The 18,548-nt window shown below is 43.0% G+C and overlaps 1 protein-coding gene across 3 annotated transcripts in view; it reads right to left on the reverse strand.

Annotated features, from left to right (window-relative positions):
* Positions 1 to 2,584: 2,584 nt before the first annotated feature.
* Positions 2,585 to 18,548, reverse strand: part of ZCCHC8 (zinc finger CCHC-type containing 8) — a 29,151-nt gene continuing 13,187 nt past the window's right edge. The window contains exons 6-14 of one of the 3 annotated variants that reach the window (XM_054441828.2): positions 14,291 to 14,394; positions 14,110 to 14,175; positions 13,466 to 13,526; positions 12,864 to 13,006; positions 12,442 to 12,584; positions 11,099 to 11,220; positions 9,088 to 9,174; positions 8,723 to 8,840; positions 2,585 to 5,144 (exon numbers count right to left, since the gene is read on the reverse strand). In XM_054441828.2, coding sequence (XP_054297803.1) covers positions 4,369 to 5,144; positions 8,723 to 8,840; positions 9,088 to 9,174; positions 11,099 to 11,220; positions 12,442 to 12,584; positions 12,864 to 13,006; positions 13,466 to 13,526; positions 14,110 to 14,175; positions 14,291 to 14,394 — 1,620 coding nt within the window. In that variant the 3' untranslated portion in view covers positions 2,585 to 4,368. The remainder of the gene's footprint in view (positions 5,145 to 8,722; positions 8,841 to 9,087; positions 9,175 to 11,098; positions 11,221 to 12,441; positions 12,585 to 12,863; positions 13,007 to 13,465; positions 13,527 to 14,109; positions 14,176 to 14,290; positions 14,395 to 18,548) is intronic. The other 2 variants (XM_054441829.2, XM_054441830.2) reach the window with 2 other exon arrangements.

An 18,548-nucleotide genomic window follows, 5' to 3' on the forward strand; every position in this document is an offset into this window, starting at 1 on the left:
AAAAATAAAATAAAATAAATAAAAATAATAAATAAATAAATAAATAAAATGGGGCACCCGCTCAAGGCAATTACTTCCTGCTTTATGCACTCCCTCCCTTTATAAATGGTCTCCTCTCTTCAGTTCATTCAGACTTCTGCTTTAGGAATTATCTTCTTAAAACACCACTTGGAGGAGGGCGCTCTCCACTGAAAGATCTTTAGTGGACTCTTTTCCCTAATAAAATTCAGACCACAGAGCAAAGCAATCCAGAGTTCTTAGCATCAATGAATACGCCGCTCTTAATTTAAAACTTTTTTACCATTCTACATTTCTTGAGCGTTCCTGCTTCTGCTTCACTGTTTTCTATACATTTCCGTTTTTTTTTTTTTTTTTGAGACGGAGTCTCGCTCTGTCACCAGGCTGAAGTGCAGTGGCACAATCTCGGCTCACTGCAAGCTCCGCCTCTGGGGTTCAAGCGATTCTCCTGCCTCAGCCTCCTAAGTAGCTGGGACTACAGGCGTGTGCCACCATGCCCAGCCAATTTTTTTTGTATTTGTAGTAGAGACGGGGTTTCACCAAGTTAGCCAGGCTGGTCTCGATCTCCTGACCTCGTGATCCACCCGCCTCGGCCTTCCAAAGTGCTGGGATTACAGGCGTGAGCCACCACATCCGGCCTTTCTATATATGTCAATGTGCATTTTTGTCTATGAATCCTCCTACCTACGCTTTAAGGATTAGTTCAATGGTTACTTATTCCCAGAAGTCTTCAAATACCCTCCAAATGAGTAGTAAATCCAGTGGTCCTGAGAATTTGAAGTCAGTCCTCCATAGGTGATTCTCTCTCCACCACAAAATGGCCCAAGTACCTTGCCTTCTTCCCATGGCTGCCAGCTGAATCGTATTGTAATTGAGAGGGAACCCTCTATTTTCTCCCAGTACTGGATAAGCTCCTTAAAGGCAGATTCTAGCACTTTTTTTCCCCCCGAGACAGTCTCACTGCCGCCCAGGCTGGAGTGCAGTGGCCTGATCTCTGCTCACTGCAGCCTCCGCCTCCCGAGTTCAAGTGATTTCCGTGCCTCAGCCTCCTGAGTAGCTGGGACTACAGGTATGCACCACCATACCTGGCTAATTTTTGTATTTTTAGTAGAGATGGGGTTTCACCATGTTGGCCAGGCTAGTCCCAAACCCCTGGCCTCAAGCAATATGCCTGCCTTGGTTTCCCAAACTGCTGGGATTACAGGCATGAGCCACCGTGCTGGGCCACAGTATTTTTTCTTTTCTTTATTTTTTTTGAGATGGAGTCTTGCTCTGTCACCCAGGCTGGAGTGCAGTGGCACGATCTCGGCTCACTGCAAGCTCCGCCTCCCGGGTTCACGCCATTCTCCTGCCTCAGCCTCCTGAGTAGCTGGGACTACAGGCGCCCACCACCACACCCGGCTATTTAAAAAATTTTTTTTTTTAGTAGAGACAGGGTTTCACTGTGTTGGCCAGGATGGTCTCGATCTCCTGACCTCGTGATCCGCCTTTTTAATGCCAAAAAGCACATTGAAGAACATCTAGCAGAAGTATGTCCTCAATAAGTAGCTGAACAGGCTGAGTGTGGTGGCTCACACCTGTAATCCCAGCTACTCTGGAGGCTGAGGCAGGAGAATCACTTGAATTTGGGAGGTGGAGGCTGTAGTGAGCTATGATCATGCCACTGTACTCCAGCCTGGGTGACAGTGAGACCCTGTCCCCACCCCCCAACCCCCCAAAAAAATTGAACAAATGAAATAGGAGCCCATTTTTTGAGAATCAGTGCTTTTGGCTGGGCGCCCGGTGGCTCACGCTTATAATCCCAGCACTGCAGGAGGCAAGAGGCGGGCAGATCACCTGAGGTCGGGAGTTCGAGACCAGCCTGACCAACATGAAGAAACCCCGTCTCTACTAAAAATACAAAAATTAGCCAGGTATGGTGGTGCATACCTGTAGTCCCAGCTACTCAGGAGGCTGAGGCACGGAAATCACTTGAACCCGGGAGGCGGAGGCTGCAGTGAGCAGAGATTGTGCCACTGCACTCCAGCCTGGGGGACAGAGCAAGACTCTGTATTTAAAAAAAAAAAAAAAAAAAAAATCAGTGCTTTTGTAGAGCTTTTGACAAGGAGGCAGTACAGCAATTAAGAGCACAGATACGGGGGTCCGAGAGATCTGGATTTAGATTTACTAGGTTGTGTATCAGCTGTGTGTTTTAGTTATGTGTGTATTTAGCGTGTGTATTTCCTCTCAACAATGAGGTTAACAATGCCTACCCAATGTGGTGACGGTGAAAATGGGGTAATGCACAAAAATACCTCAACGTGATGTCTGATAAATAGCAAAGAGATAACTATTAAGAGACCTCTGGTATTCACAAGCGACTCTACTAATGCAATACTTCCTTACTTCCAAGTGGTGATAATAATTTGCCTGACAGAAATGCTGAGCGAGACCAGTTTAAAAACACTATGTAAACAACTGTAAAGGATTGCTTTTATTTTGAACTTCAGCTCTGAGGAAAAGAAGCCAAAAGTATTTTAAATTTTATTCTATTTCTAGCACATTCTGTGAGGGCTTTAAAAAGAAATTTCTCTCTTTATAATTTTCCTTTCCTTTATTCTTTACAGAACAGTAAATTCTGATTACTCACGTTCTCAAAAATGAAAACTGTATCTGGAATGTTTCTATTTTGCTCCCCCTGTTGGCCTGAGAGCAGGATAACACTGCCTGAGACTAACAATTCAAGACGATCTAAACATTTATTTTCACGGACTTGACTAATATAAAGATGTAATGGCATTCCACAGAAAGACCTAAACCACAGTTTCAGCTCTATCTTATATATATATATCTGACAATTAAAAGCAGTATGTTTATGTCTAATTTTTAATTTTTAACTATTAGGGTTCAAATCTAGAAAATTATTTTTATACAAAGGCTAGCTGCATGCCATTCATTTTTCAAAATAATTACTTTTCAAAAATTCTGCTGTTTCTACATTTAAGTCTGAAATCCACTGAAAGCACCCAAACTTGCAATTCCTATCATTAGTTTTGTTTTGCTACCACTAATTTTTACAATTTACCTTTTTTTTTTTTTGAGACGGAGTTTTGCTCTTGTTGCCCAGGCTGGAGTGCAATGGCACGATCTCAGCTCACTGCAACCTCCCCTTCCCAGGTTCAAGCGATTCTCCTGCCTCAGCCTCCCGAGTAGCTGGGATTACAGGCATGTACGACCACACCTGGCTAATTTTTGTATTTTTGTAGAGATGGAGTTTTGACATGTTGGCCAGGCTGGTCTCGAACTCCTGACCTCAGGTGATCCTTCCTCCTTGGCCTCCCAAAGTGCTAGGATTATAAGCATGAGCCACCACGCCTGGCCAACAATTTACTTTTAAACTTAAAAGTTATATACACTGGCCAGGTGAGGTGGCTTACGCCTGTAATCCCAGCACTTTGGGAGGCCGAGGCGGGCAGATCACCTGAAGTCAGGAGTTCAAGGCCAGCCTGACCCAACGTGGAGAAACCCCATCTCTACTAAAAATACGAAGTTAGCTGGGCGTGGTGGCGCATGCCTGTAATCCCAGCTACTTGGGAGGCTGTGGCAGGAGAATCACTTAAACTCGGGAGGCGGAGGTTTCAGTGAGCCGAGATCGTGCCATTGCACTCCAGCCTGGGCAACAAGAGTGAAACTCTGTCTCAAAAACAAAAAAGGTTATATACACTGATTTTACCTATGAATCACTTTTTTGTATTCAAAGTCTTAGATTATGTATACGAAAACTAATTTATTAAACCTCTGTACACAAAGATGAACATACCTGTATAGCAAGCATATATGAAGAATGAAGTTACAAAAAAGTAAAAGTATTACTAAAATTGATGCGTGTAAATCACTTATAAAAATACCCCAAATGGGATAAAGCTGCTCATCCCTGATTTTTCTCGTTTGGTTGTAGGAGTTGAGACATGAATTTAAAATGGTAGAATTTTTTCTTTTAAAAAGTGATACATTAAACTTATATACAGGATAATTAGCAAAATGTAGAAAGGGAAAACAATGTACAAAAGACAGATAAAAACCATCACTCTTGACGGACAGTCACAATCCAAAAATAGTATAAACCTTAACAAACCCTCTCTAAACCAGGCCATATTCACATCTCCCCCCAAGTTTTGTCAGTGAGAATAAAATATACTGAACGAGTGTGCTCAGTCTTTCTTTAAAATAGGCTTGACTTTGGAACATGAACCTTGGATAGATTTTTAAACATGGGAGGGACAAACAGGAAAACCATTCTATCTATCCACTTAATTAGTACTAATTAACGGAACAAAGTTATTAAATAACTCTCAGTGCTAAGTCAAGCCGTTATTCAGAGGCCTTTTTGTTTTTCTGCTGGTTTCGGGGTGAGTTCTTTAACAAGCTTCTTATCCTGAGGTACATTCCAGTAGATTCTGCCATATTCTCAAATTCAAATGGCGTGATTCCAGTTGCAAATTTGCTCATGTCAGGTATAGGGCTATGAATTTTAGTGGCCATGGAAGGACTGGTGTCTGCAGGAACGAGCTTCTGGCTGCCCCCATTGCTGATGTCACAGTTTGGTACGACACTGCCATCATCAAGAAGGGCACCTTCAGTGTTTACCGGAGCCAACTCTGCCTTCTTCTGACAAAGTGATGTCACCTCACAGTCTGGACTGGAGGCATGTCCAGCTTCTGATTTATCTGTAAAAATCTCTGGTACCTCAGGCTCATCCAGTGTCTGCTTTTCAGATGTTTTTCCCTCTGGGACAGGGAGGTCTAGCTCATTTGGACAAGGTGATGAGGCAACGGAATTGCCAGTTAAAGGTGTGTCCACAGGAGCGTCGGAGTCGCTGTTTAAGCTCTCGGCCTGCTCAAGAGCTGCCCAGATCCGCCTCTGCTGTTCTTCAAGTTCTTCTAGAGTCAGTGCGTCCTCATCCACAGCTCCAGATGCTGTTCTGGTCTGGGGTGAGTCACTGGGAGTCAGCGGTGGGGTGCCCTTTGGGAGTGGAGGGGTGAAGATGGGTGGAGGAGTTCCCCGGGGGAGTGGAGGAGTGTCAGGAGGTAATGGTGGTTGAAACTGAAAACTTTCGCTGCTCTGAGAACCATGTGGTACCTCCATATCTGAAGTAAGAAAGTTAAGAGATACTTTAGAACTTATAATAGCATTTGGTTTTACTAAAATTTGTTATTTGAACTCAGGTGTATCCAGAAATTCAATGGCCAAAAATAACTGGCTTAACATGAGGGAAATTCTGGATTCTCAGGTGCCATGACCACCACCTGGTATCCTCAGTCCACCTGAAAAGATCTGCAGGGAGAGCTGTCAGGATCTTCTGGTGCTAGAGGCTATCCCTCGGGAGATCTGTTTCTGTGCTGTGTGCATCATTTTAGATTGAGGAAATGCGAGCAATTGCATGGAGACTTCAGAATTTCAAGGTAGTGCACTCTACCCAAAAACTCGTGGCAGAATGCAGTAGGAAATGTGACTGCAGGTGCAGGCTGGCTACTGAGTGGGTGGAAGGCTAATGGGGAGGAAGTGAGGGGCAAGGCAGGAGTACACCTTGGGTTATTTCCTAGCTCTTTTTTTTTTTTTTTTTTTTTGAGACAGTCTTACTCTGTCGCCCAGGCTGGAGTGCAGTGGCACAATCTTAGCTCACTGTATCCTCCGTCTCCCGGGTTCAAGCAATTCTCCTGCCTCAGACTCCCGAGTAGCTGCAACTACAGTTGTGCACCACCAGGCCTGGCAAATTTTGGTATTTTTAGTAGAGACAGGTTTCACCATGTTGGCCAGGCTGGTCTCGAACTCCTGACCTCAGGCGATCCACCTGCCTTGGCCTCCCAAAATGCTGGGATTATAGGCATGAGCAACTGCACCCAGCCTAATTGCCCAATTTCCCAATGTTTTTTTTTTGAGACGGAGTCTTGCTCTGTTGCCCAGGCTGGAGTGCAGTGGCGTGATTTCAGCTGGCTGCAACCTCTGCCTTCCGGGTTCAAGCAGTTCTCCTGCCTCTGCCTCCCAAGTAGCTGGGATTACAGCACACGCCAACATGCCTGGCTGTTTTGTATCTTTAGTAGACATGGGGTTTCTCCATGTTGGCCAGGCTGGTTTCGAACTCCTGATCTCAAGTGATCCACCCACCTCGGCCTCCCAAAGTGCTGAGATTACAGGCATGAGCCACTGTGCCTGGCCCCCAATTGTTATCTCTAATCTAGACTGCTCGCCTGAACTGCAGGTTCACAGATCTAACTGCCCACTGACCATCATCACCTATACGTTCCACAGACACAACTTGTCCAAAACAAACGATCTCTTCCTAAAATGAGGACTGTTCTCCCATCTGCTATTCTCACAAATAGCACCACCAGTGGATCTGCTTGTCATCTGAGAGCACTCTTTCCTTCCATCCATCCCCAGGTCTTTGGCTCTCTGGGGTGCATGCTCTCCTGCTGGCTGCCACAGCCGCTACCTTGCTTCAGGCCCATTACATTTGCCAGGAACATCAGAATCACCCTGACCTCTGGATTCATCTTCCTTGTGTCTGTCCTCCAAACCGCTGCCAGATTCATCACAAGTCTGGCCCTATAACCTTTCCCATCTCCATTGGAAACCATTCAGTGCCTGCCCAGACCCCACAGGATGAAGTCCAATCTTCCTCCATGGCCCTCTAGGGTACAGTTTCTTTACTTCCATCATGTCACCTCCTATTGCCTGGCTCAAACTCCAGCTGTCATCCTGCTGCTGGCCTGATGGCTGTGAAGTTTCACTATCCTGCATCTGCACTTCCCTGTCTCAAACACCCTCCTCCTCACTTCCTTGGTAAATCCCTGCATTCATCCCTCAAGATGCAGTTCAAAGTTACCCTATGACTTCATTCAGCACAGATGCTGTTTTTCCTCTGTGCCACCATTACAGTCTGGAACCTGCTCTGTGGCAGCAATATGTAATACTATCATTCTGTATGTATCACTGTGGGCCACCACATTTATATGAAAATGTTTACACATCTGCAATCCCGAGGTGACAGAGAGTGGTAACTAGGGCAGCAATACTGTCTTATTAAGCTTTCTGCCTCAGGGTCTAGTAGGGGGTCTGAACTTTATTCTATAGACAATAAGATTTGTAAGGAGAATAACAAACTCTCACTTAGAAGTCAACTCATGGCCCAGCACGGTGGCTCATGCCAGTAACACTGGGAGGCTGAGGCAGGCAGATTGCTTAAACTCAGGAGTTCAAGACCAGCCTGGGCAACAAAGTAAGAGCTCGGTCTCTACAAAATATACAAAAATTAGCTGGGTTTGGTGGCACATGCCTATAGTCCCAGCTACATGGGGGGCTGAGGTGGGAGGACTGCTTGATCCCAGGAGTCTGAGGCTGCACTGAGCCATGATCGCACCACTGCACTCCAGCCTAGGCAACCGAGCCAGATCCCGTCTCAAAAAAAAAAAAAAAAAAAATGGAAATAGAGGAAATAGAGGAAAGAGCCCCTAGTACAAAACTGAAAATGCCTACACAGAAGTGTGTGACCCTGGTGACAGGGGTGCCACCACCACAAATCCCCAAACTTCAAAAAATGACAACCATGGGCCAGGCACGGTGGCTCACACCTATAATCCCAGCACTTTGGGAGGCGGAGGCGGGCGGATCACCTGAGGTCAGGAGTTCGAGACCAGCCTGGCTAACATGGAGAAACTCCATCTCTACTAAAAATACAAAATTAGCCAGGCGTGGTGGCAGGCACCTGTAATCCCAGCTACTTGGGAGGCTGAGGCAGGAGAATCGCTTGAACCTGAGAGGCAGAGGTTGCAGTGAGCCAAGATCGCGCCACTGCACTCCAACCTGGGCAACAGTGAAACTCTGTCTTGAAAAAAACCCGAAAAAATAAAGAAAAACTTAGGGGAAATAATTTGAGGGCTTTGATTCTGAACTTTGAAGTCACTTGTGCAAAAGAATTTGATGTGGGGCTTTAATCCCTTTGAACTTTAAGGGAATTTAACTCATGATCTTTTTTTTTTTTTTTTTTTTTGAGATGGAGGCTCACACTTTCGCCAAGGCTGGAGTGCAGTGGCGTGATCTCGGCTCACTGCAACCTCCACCTCCCGGGTTGATGCCATTCTCCTGCCTCAGCCTCCCGAGTAGCTGGGACTACAGGCGCCCGTCACCATGCCCGGCTAATTTTTTGTATTTTTAATAGAGACAGGGTTTCACTGTGTTTGCCAGGATTGTCTCGATCTCCTTACCTTGTGACCTGCCTGCCTCAGCCTCCCAAAGTGCTGGGATTACAGGCATGAGCCACCGTGCCCGGCTTAATTCATGGTCTTTAAATTCTCTCTGTGAATTTGAAAATGAAGACAGGGGCTGGGCGCGGTGGCTCACGCCTGTAATCCCAGCACTTTGGGAGGCTGAGGTGGGTGGATCACAAGGTCAGGAGTTCGAGACCAGCCTGGTCAAGATGGTGAAACCCTGTCTCTACTAAAAAAAAAAAAAAAGTACAAAAATTAGCTGGGCGTGGTGGTGCATGCCTATAATCCCAACTACTCGGGAGGCTGAGGTGGGAGAATGCTTGAACCCGGGAGGCGGAGGTTGCGGTGAGCCAAGATCACGCCATTGCACTCCAGCCTGGGCGACAAGAGTGAGACTCCATCTCAAAAAAAAAAAAAAAAAAAAAAGAGAGAAATCAGAGCCATAGGATGGAACCTACCCGAATCGAGCTCCATGTCGGCGGGGGATCCCGCTGAGTTGCTTTCCTTCTTCTGCTTCTTTGGACTACCTGGGCTAGAGTGAGACGAAGACCTCTTGTTGCCAGACTTCACACCTGGCTAAAAGAGCAACCAAACCAAACACAAGTTAAGTGGGGTAGATAACAAATTAAACTCCATCCCTTCACTTAAAATGATGTAGAAAAACAATCTGGAGCTAAGTCTAGGTAATTGGTGAATTTTGCCACTGTTTTCCTTTTGGTTTGTCAAGATAACAAAGCAAGAAAAGGCTGTAAGATGCTAATAAATTACCAAATCTCGCAGACACAACAACATTTTATAGAGCACACCCTTAAAATCTATTTACCGCTTGGAAGTTAGAAGTAAGGTAATTGGCAAACACATCCTTCTGCTGACATGCCTGCATTGGTATGGAACCAAAGATCCTCCATTCCTAATGATGAAAAGAGAAGGAAAAAAAAAACACATGTATTTGGAAAATGTCATGTTTTGAGATTTTGCTCAAAGGAGGTACAGTGGAGATCTCAAATTACATTTTTCCTTCTTATGTTACTTTTCGTTTATTGGAAATTAAGGAAAATGATGTGTTGAAGGAAAACTAAACCTGCCTGCAAAATAATTAAGACTGAATACTAAAAGACTACCTGACACAATCACTTGGCCAAAAAAGGTTCTACATACTGCAAGCAGAAGATGTAGGCAGGAGTGACTGCTATGGGGCCTCCCAGGCTCCAGTCTCTCTCCCATCAAGCACTGGCACTGCTAACAGGGCCGTTCATCGCCCACTTCTCCTAACACACTTACTCATGAGTTTTCTATCTTCTGCTCTTTCTCTTTCCAAATACAGCATCATCTTTAAAGATTCCATACAGCTTGTTTCTCTCTCATCTCCAATCGCACATTCAACAGTGGTTCTCGGTAAGAATCCCATGGGACTCTTGTGAAACATACAGGTTCCAGGGTTTGAATCAGTTAAGTCTAAGGGTGGGACTCAAGAATGTTCATTTCTAACGAGTATTCCCAGGGGACTCTGAAGTAGACTGGAAGCTGGACTGGCTTCCAGAAGCACTGATGGTTTGTATCATGCACTTCTGCCCGTAATGAATTACATAGTCTTGTGTGATTGAGAACTTTCTATCTGCTCACTAGACTCTAACTTCAAGTCTTTGGCTGTTTCCCTACTGTCCAGTTCCTAAGAACACCAAGGATACACTTTTTATTTTTATATTTTTTTGAGATAGAGTTTCGCTTTCATCACCCAGGCTAAAGTGCAATGGCGCGATCTCGGCTCACTGCAACCTCCACCTCCTGGGTTCAAGCGATTCTTCTGCTTCAGCCTCCTGAGTAGCTGGGATTATAGGCGCCTGCCACCACGCTCAGCTAATTTTTATATTTTTAGTAGAGATAGGATTTTGCCATGTTGGCCAGGCTGGTCTCAAACTCCTGAGCTCAGGTGATCCACCTGCCTTGGCTTCCCAAAGTGCTGGGATTACACGCATGGGCCACTGCGCCCGGCCAAGAATATGCTTTTTAAATAGAACAGTACAATAGTTCATTGTTGAATCCTGAGACCTAAGACGGAAGGTGGAAAAGAGTTAAGTGTGGAGCTGGAAAAGAGTTAAGTGTGGAAAAACCATTCATATACAAAATGAGAAATTTTACTTTGAGGGGAAAAAAGGCAAGAATAATCAGGAAAAAGAGTTATAGTATATTTAGATTTATTATAGATAGAAACTTATTTCCCAAGTTAATTCTGTAAAATTAATAATGCTGTCTCAGAAAAATCCATATTGTTAAAAACTTTTGAAATTTTAGAGTAGTTTTAGATTTAGATACTCTAACCAATCTATTTTGGCTCCCTTTCTGAGGGCACAAAATCAGAGAAAACTGCTGTTGATGAATATAAGACTTCAATTAAGATTCTAGAAAGATTCTACAAAGGAAATTAAAAATGTAAACAAGTAACAAATTTATTCCTTTAAATAGTAACTGCTATGTAAGTTTGTATGTGTATATGAATTAACTAATTATTTTTTGAGACAGGGTCTAGTGTGATCTCACCTCACTGTAGTAACCTCTGCAATCCTCCCACCCCAGCCTCTCTAGTAGCCAGGACTACAGGCATGTGCCACCACCCTTGGCTAGTCTTTAAATTTTTTTATAGAGACAAGGTCTTGCTGTGTTGCCCAGGCTGGTCTCGAACTCTGGGGCTCAAGTGATCATCTTGCCTCGGACTCCCAAAGTGTTGGGATTACAGGTGTGAGCCACTATGCCTAGCCAACAAGTTAATATTTTGGCCAATCTTTAACATAATAATATCACATCACACGATAATTTAAAAAAATCAATATACTTACGTCTGGAATTCCTCTGGGAGTAGATATATTAAAACCAGGATAGTTGACCAATTTTGAGAGATCGTAAGTGACACTTTTATTCTGTTGTATTTCTCCAACTTCTGTTTCCCTATCAGTGCCATCTATTACAGACCATAAAAAGTGTTAATATTGCTAAATGTCAATATATACCCCTCCCCAGACCAAAAGTACGCCTGGAAAGTGCTTATAATCATGGCAACAGAATTAGTTTTGAAATGGCTTTCAATTTTCATTATAATTTTTCTAAACCATTAGGACAGAACTTTTTTTTTTTTGAGAAAGGGTCTTGCTTTGTCACCCAGGCTGGAGTGCAGTGGCACCATCTTGGCTCACTACAGCTTCTGCCTCTCAGGCTCAAGTGATCCTCCCACCTCAGCCTCCTAAATAGCTGGTACTACATGAACGCACAACCACACCAGGGTAGGCTGTGTATTTTTAGTAGAGATGGGGTTTCACGATGGTGCCCAGGCTGGTCTCAAACTCCTGAGCTCAAGAGATCCACCCACTGCCTCAGCCTCCCGAGTAGCTGGGATTACAGGCACCTGCCACCACGCCTGGCTAAGTTTTATATTTTTAGTAGAGGCCGGGTTTCACCATCTTGGCCAGGCTGGTCTTGAACTCCTGACCACAACTGATCCACCCATCTCGGCCTCCAAAAATCCTAGGATTACGGCCATGAGCCACTGTGCCCGGCTGAAACCTGCTTTTTAAAAACTCAATACTGCACAAAGATTTTGCCATGTCAGCTCATACAGATTTATTCCACTCTTGATATATGTGGCAGGGAGTCCACAGCTCAGAACTACCCATTTATTTAACCATTCTTCTTTAGAGCCTTAATGCTGTCTTAGATTTTTCACTATCATATTCAATGATACAAAAAGATTCTTGTATACATACAATTTCTTTTGCATATGTGTGAATATCTTTCTAGGGTAGGTATCTAGGAGAGAAGTTCTAGACTATTAGAGGTTTTCTGTATTTTACATTTTACAGGTCTCCTGGCATTTAGGATTTATGTCTGTTATTATTACTGACAAAGATATCAGCTTATGAGGACTGGCTGGAGAGGTGATACTCTGGCCTAGACAGTACCTGAGCAAGCCCAGAAAACCATCAGATAATCTACAAACTCACTGAAATTTTATTCCTTCCTTGTAAAATTTACCAAGGAAACATCATCATGATATTTTTTAGTTAGCACACATTAAAGAAGCCGGCCATTCCTATCACATTTTGTTGTGATTCTTTAATTAAAAAAAAAAAAAAAAAAAAAAAAAGGGAAACACTTAAGGTGACTTCTCTAACTTAAGATACTATACCTTTTCCATCATAGAGTGCAAGCCCTGAATTCTCCAATTCAGCCTCTTTGAGCCACCCTGGTGGGTACCCTAGCTGGCGCATCCGATAGATAAAAGGTGGAAGACTCTTGTCTGTCACACCTAGTGCATCTTGAAGTTCCTCACTAAGTAAAAATAAAGGAGGAAGAAAAATACTGAATTCTCGTTTGCATGAAAACACATAGTATTCTGGTATTTTAAAACATTTCTTGCTTATATTACATACCATGATGTCTAACAAATATAATTAAAATTTAAAGAAGTGTTTCTAAATGAATTAATGTGTATTACCTAGGGCTTTGCCAGAGTACACTTATATCCTGATAATTAGCCCAAAGAGACACAGAACATTCCAAATGCTAGGGAAATAAAAATGACCTTCTATGGTAAAATGCCATTAGTACCTAATAACTCCTGGCTTGAATCTTCCAAATCTTTCTTCTACTTCTTCTGCGTGGTATCGCTGCTGGAAATTCTGATTGTTTGCTTCCCCACAGGCATCCATATACTCTTTTCTCTTTTCACTTATTCGAGCAGCATTCCGAGGCTACATCATGACACATTTGAAAAGAATGGTTTCATGCAACTCAGAAATATTTCAGAAATTAAATAAAAATACTTTTTTTGATCAAGTAAACAGATTATTTTAGTTTTAATGTATGACGAACAAGTGTAAAAGAGGGTGAATATTTTAGAAAAATATGAAAGGAAAGGAGCAATCTATTTATTACCTCAGTATTATCATAAATTAAATCAAGTTTTTAGGATAAACTCTACAATTTAACTCTCATGTTTATTCATCTCAAATACAAAGAGTACTGTTTTAAATTATTTACTGAAAAAATTTAATGTCTTAAAATATGAACACAAATTTGAAAAGATTTCAAATTAAAGGACACAGGAAAGTAACAAAGAAAGTTCCTTCATGTCACACAATACCATAAATGTGTTGAAAACATTAGAAAGCTCTTGTTCAAAGACTTTTCTTAACATGAGAAAAATTTACCATTGGGCAATCTTTCATTTGGTGTTCTTCAGAACCACAATTGAAACAGTGAGGCTTTGGCCTATTTGGTCAAAAGACAAAGATTTTTATAATGTCAATAAAAATAGAAAAGCAAATCAATAAAATTCTATATGACAGCAAAGTGTATCAGAGAGACAAGAAAGCAAGTTGATCACAGATCACTAATATCTGCAACAAGAAGTACACTTTAATCTCCTTTATTTAGTGATTTAAATAGTACTATGCAGAGTCTTTTAACCAAGAACCCTTCTGTTCCTGACTGATCTGTTACCTCTTTTGAGTTTTTTCAGTGGTAAACAACAGAAGAATCAAGGTGAACAATTGATCATATTTCCGTTAGGTAACATGGAAAGAAGGCAGATGGTTGTAAGACTGCAATCAAATTGACAGCAACAATTATACCTTTCCACCCGCCCAGGCACATTAGGTGAGAACCAATGAATTCCAAGAAGCAGATGATCCATTTAAACATTTAACATATATGTATGGATTAAAATTCTAGCTCAATCTGTAATTAACCTTAGAGTAAACCAGCAGTAAAGAACATGACCTTTTCAAGCCAAAAGTTTATGATTTCGGTTAAAAAAGTAAATAAATAAAACAAAACAACTCCCCACACAAACCTTTTTGCCTTTACTTGTATTTCTTGCCCTTCTAGAGAAACAATGTGGCTGAAGACTTGATGGTACCTTTAGTGAATTTTATTAAGGAATAGTTATCATGGTCTGCAAAATTTGGAAATTGTTTTAAAGGTGAACTTAGTGGCAAGATGCATAAAAGATCTTCATTCACTATGTAGGATACTTGGGTATTTCCCATCCTTCGGAAAGCTGAGGGTTTTCATTTAGAAGCGGTTGCCCCAATTTATCAAGGCAAAAATTAGTAAAATACAGGACACTTCCTACAACCTGCAGAAAACAAGTCAAAAAATATTGCTATTTAAGCAGAAAAAAAGACATTAAATAATGTAAGATTATGATTAACTGTTTTAACAATTTATTTTTGGATGGAATTATTAGAAATAATAACTTCCTTGTTACTAAGGAGCCAGACTTTGATGTGTAAGTAGAAACTACATCGTCAGTTCCCTCTCTCTGCTAGATCACTGTTTTTCCTCTGTATTGGATCATGACTATCAGCTGCATTCTCTCCAGCATTCAAACAAAAAATGAAAACCTTGACTCTCATATTTCCCTCCAATGCCCCATTTCATTGCTTTTCTTTGCAAGACATGCAGACCCTTTAGTTATTGTTTCCATTTCCTTTCTTCTCATTTACTCTTTTCTTATCCCTCCAGTTCTTTCTGAAAAAATTCCATACAGACAAGTTGGAAAAGTGGCACAATGAATACCCAATGTATCCTTCACCTAAACAACTGTTAATAGTCTAACATTTTTGTCTGCCTCTCTCTCTCTTTACACATACACCGAAAAAACACACATATACACTTTTTTGTTTGTTTTGACATAGGGTCTCTGTTGACCATGCTGGAGTACAGTGGTGCAATCTTGGCTTACTGCAACCTCCGCCTGCCAGGCTCAAACGATCCTCCCACCTCAGCCTCCTGAGAAGCTGGGACCACAAGCATGGTCAGCTATTTTTTTGCCCAGCTTTTTGTATTTTTAGTAGAGGCAGAGGCTTGCCATGTTGCCCAGGCTGGTCTCGAACTCCTGAGCTTAAGTGATCCACCCGACTCGGCCTCCCAAAGTGTTAGTATTATAGCCGTGAGCCACTGCACCTGGCCTCACATATACTTTTTAATTTTTTTTTTTGAGGCAGGGTCTTGCTCTGTTGTCCAGGCTGGCAGTGGCATGATCTTGGCTCACTGTGACCTCAAAGTCCTGGGCTAAAATGATCCTCCTGCTTCAGTCTCCTGAGTAGTTGTGTCACTACACATAGCTAATTTTTTTTTTTGAGATGGGGTCTTGCTATGTTGCCCAGGCTGGTCTTAAACTCCTGGCCTCAAGCAATCCTCCCGCCTCAGACTCCCAAAGTGCTGGGATTACAGGTGTTGAGCCACTGTGCCTGGCCTCCATTTTTTTAATGACACTGCCCTCTCTCTTGAACATTTCCAGTAATGCTTCTATACATATCACTGGGCTGAGCTCCTAACAATGGAGCTTCCCAATGACCTCCATGCAGCCAAATTCAATGAACAGTTCTCACTCTTCACCTTTCTTAACCTATCTGCGACAATTGACACAATTCTTCCTTCCTCCTAAAAAAATCTTCCTCCCTTGTCTTCTAGGACATGCTTCTCCGTTCTCTTCTTTCCTTGCTGACTGAGCCTCGCTCTTCTGTGCTAGACTCTTCTCATCCCTCTATATTCCATGTATTAGAGTGCCCTAGCTCTCAGTCCTCCTCTCCACTTTCACTACCCAGGTGGTTCATCCTGACCCATAGTATGTAGTATAATATATATGCTTACTACTTCTAAAGGTCAAGTTATTATTATTATTTTTTGAGACGGAGTTTCGCTCTTGTTGCCCAGGCTGGAGTGCCATGGCGCAATCTCAGCTCACTGCAACCTCCGGTTGAACCTCCTGGGTTCAAGCGATTCTCCTGCCTCAGCCTCCCAAGTAGCTGGGATTACAGGCATGCACCACCACACCCGGCTAATTTTGTATTTTTAGTAGAGACGGGGTTTCTTCATGTTGGTCAGGCTATTCTCAAACTCTCGACCTCAGGTGATCTGCCGGCCTTGGCCTCCCAAAGTGCTGGGATTACTGGCATGAGCCACTGCGCCTGGCCTAAGTTACTACTTTTTAATTATTATTTTTTCACTGGGAGCATAGATCGAAGTTGCCCTGAATATATGTTCTCCTTTACGGTCAAGTTCTGATCAGTCCTAACCTCCAATTTTATATATGGAAGTATCAACTTGACAGCTCTCAAGGGGCGTGTGAGTAGCATCTCAAACTCACCTGCTTAAAACTGCACTGGATTCCTAGCCCCCCCCAAAACCTGCTCCTCCTCTAGTCTTCCCCATCAGAGAAAATATGACGACATTTTTTTTTCTGAGATGGAGTCTCGCTCTGTCGCCCAGGCTGGAGTGCAGTGGCGCGATCTCGGCTCACTGCAAGCTCTGCCTTCCAGGTTCACGCCATTCTCCTGCTTCAGCCTCCCAAGTAGCTGGGACTACAGGCGCCCACCACCACGCCCGGCTAATTTTTTACGATGACATTCTTACTGGCACTTAGGCCAAAAACCTGAGTCACTCCAATGACTCTTTTGTTCTCATATTCTGCGTCCAATTCATCAACACATTTGATCAGCTCTACTTCCCCAGTACATCCACGTTCTAAGCACTTCTCAGCAGCACCACTCTCACTCCAGTCTCAGTACCATTTTCTCTCACCTGAGTTGAATACAATAACTTTCTAACTGGTTTTCAGCTTCCACAGGTAACCAGCTACAGACTATTTTCCACACAGAACCCAGCTCTTTTAAAAAGTCAATTCATGGCCAGGCGTGGTGGCTCATGCCTGTAATCCTAGCACTTTGGGAGGCCGCGGCGGGTGGATCACAAAGTCAGGAGTTTGAGACCAGCCTGACCAACATGGTGAAACCCCGTCCCTACTAAAAATACAAAAATTAGCCAGGTGTGGTGGCACGTGCCTGTGATCCCAGCTACTCAGGAGGCTGAGGCAGGAGAATTGCTTGAATCTGGGAGGCGGAGGTTGCAGTAAGCCGAGATTGTGCCACGGCACTTAGCCTGGGCGACAGAGTCTGTCTCAAAAAAAAAAGAAAAAGTCAATTCATATCATGTTATATTTCTACTTAAAACCCTCTATCGCTTCTCATCTTACAGTAAAATCTAAAGTCCTCATTACAGTCTATTGCACAACCTACAGATTCAGACCATGTGCTCCAGACTCCAAGGGCCTGGCTTTTTTTTTGAGAGAGAGTCTTGCTCTGCTGCCCAGGCTGGAGTGCAGTGGCATGATCTTGGCTCACTGCAACCTCTGTCTCCCGGGTTCTAGCGATTCTCCTGCCTCAGCCCCGAGTAGCTGGGATTATGGGCTTCAGTCACCATACCCAGCTAATTTTTGTATTTTTAGTAGAGATGAGGTTTTGCCATGTTGGCCAGGCTGGTCTCCAACTCCTGACCTCAGGTGATCCGCCTGCCTTGGCCTCCCAAAGTGCCGGGATTACAGATGTGAGCTGCTGTGCCAGGCCACGGGCCTGGTTTTAAGCCCTGCCCTGGCTTTGCCACTCACTAACCCACTGGCGAGTTACTTAGCTTTCCATCTCTGTTTCCTCATCTGTACAACTGAAGCCTAAAAGCACCTTCATGAGTAATACCTTTAATGAGCTTAGAACTTAAATGCCAGGTAGTGCTCCTGCCTTGGGGTTTTCTACTTATCCTTCCTACTGCCTGGAGTGCCCCATTCAAAGCACAGCCTTCACTTACTTCCTCAATTCACCCAAGGTTCGGTTCAGAGAGGCTGTCAGTCACTATACAAACCACCTACCCCACAGCTACTCTGCTTTCCCTGCTTTATTTTTCTTCAGGGCACTAACTTCTCTGACTACAATGTAATTCGATGAGAGCTGGGACTTTGCCCTTCTTTTCACTGCTGTCTCCCTGGAACCCAGAATAATCCCTGGGACAAAACAGCATTCACTGAATATTTTCGTATTTTTTAAAGGTCTAAATTAATAAATAAACAAAATTCCCAGTTTCTAGGCAAGTGCCACTTTCAATCCCAGAACCTTAGGGTCAGAAGGAAAATGAAAAACTACCTCATTCAAATTCAGAAATTTTTCTTTAAAGTGTCCTGATAACATCTCAGTCCCTATTTGACTCCAGTAATACTGAATTCACTTTTATAAATGAGAAGTGCCGTTTCACTTGTTTTTTTTCTTTTTTCTTTTGAATGCCAGGTCATATCATTTTTCACATCTCTGATAGAAACTTGAACTTTCTAAAGGTTGAATTGAAATGTACCTTCTTGTACTCAATTCAATCACTGGTCTTAATTCTGCCACTTGGCACTTTAAAGGGTGATTTAAAATAACTTTTAGTCTTTTACAAATAACAACCGTTATCCTATTTGTA

The sequence above is a fragment of the Pongo pygmaeus genome, chromosome 10, assembly GCF_028885625.2.
Source record: "Pongo pygmaeus isolate AG05252 chromosome 10, NHGRI_mPonPyg2-v2.0_pri, whole genome shotgun sequence".
In the NCBI taxonomy this organism is placed as follows: domain Eukaryota; kingdom Metazoa; phylum Chordata; class Mammalia; order Primates; family Hominidae; genus Pongo; species Pongo pygmaeus.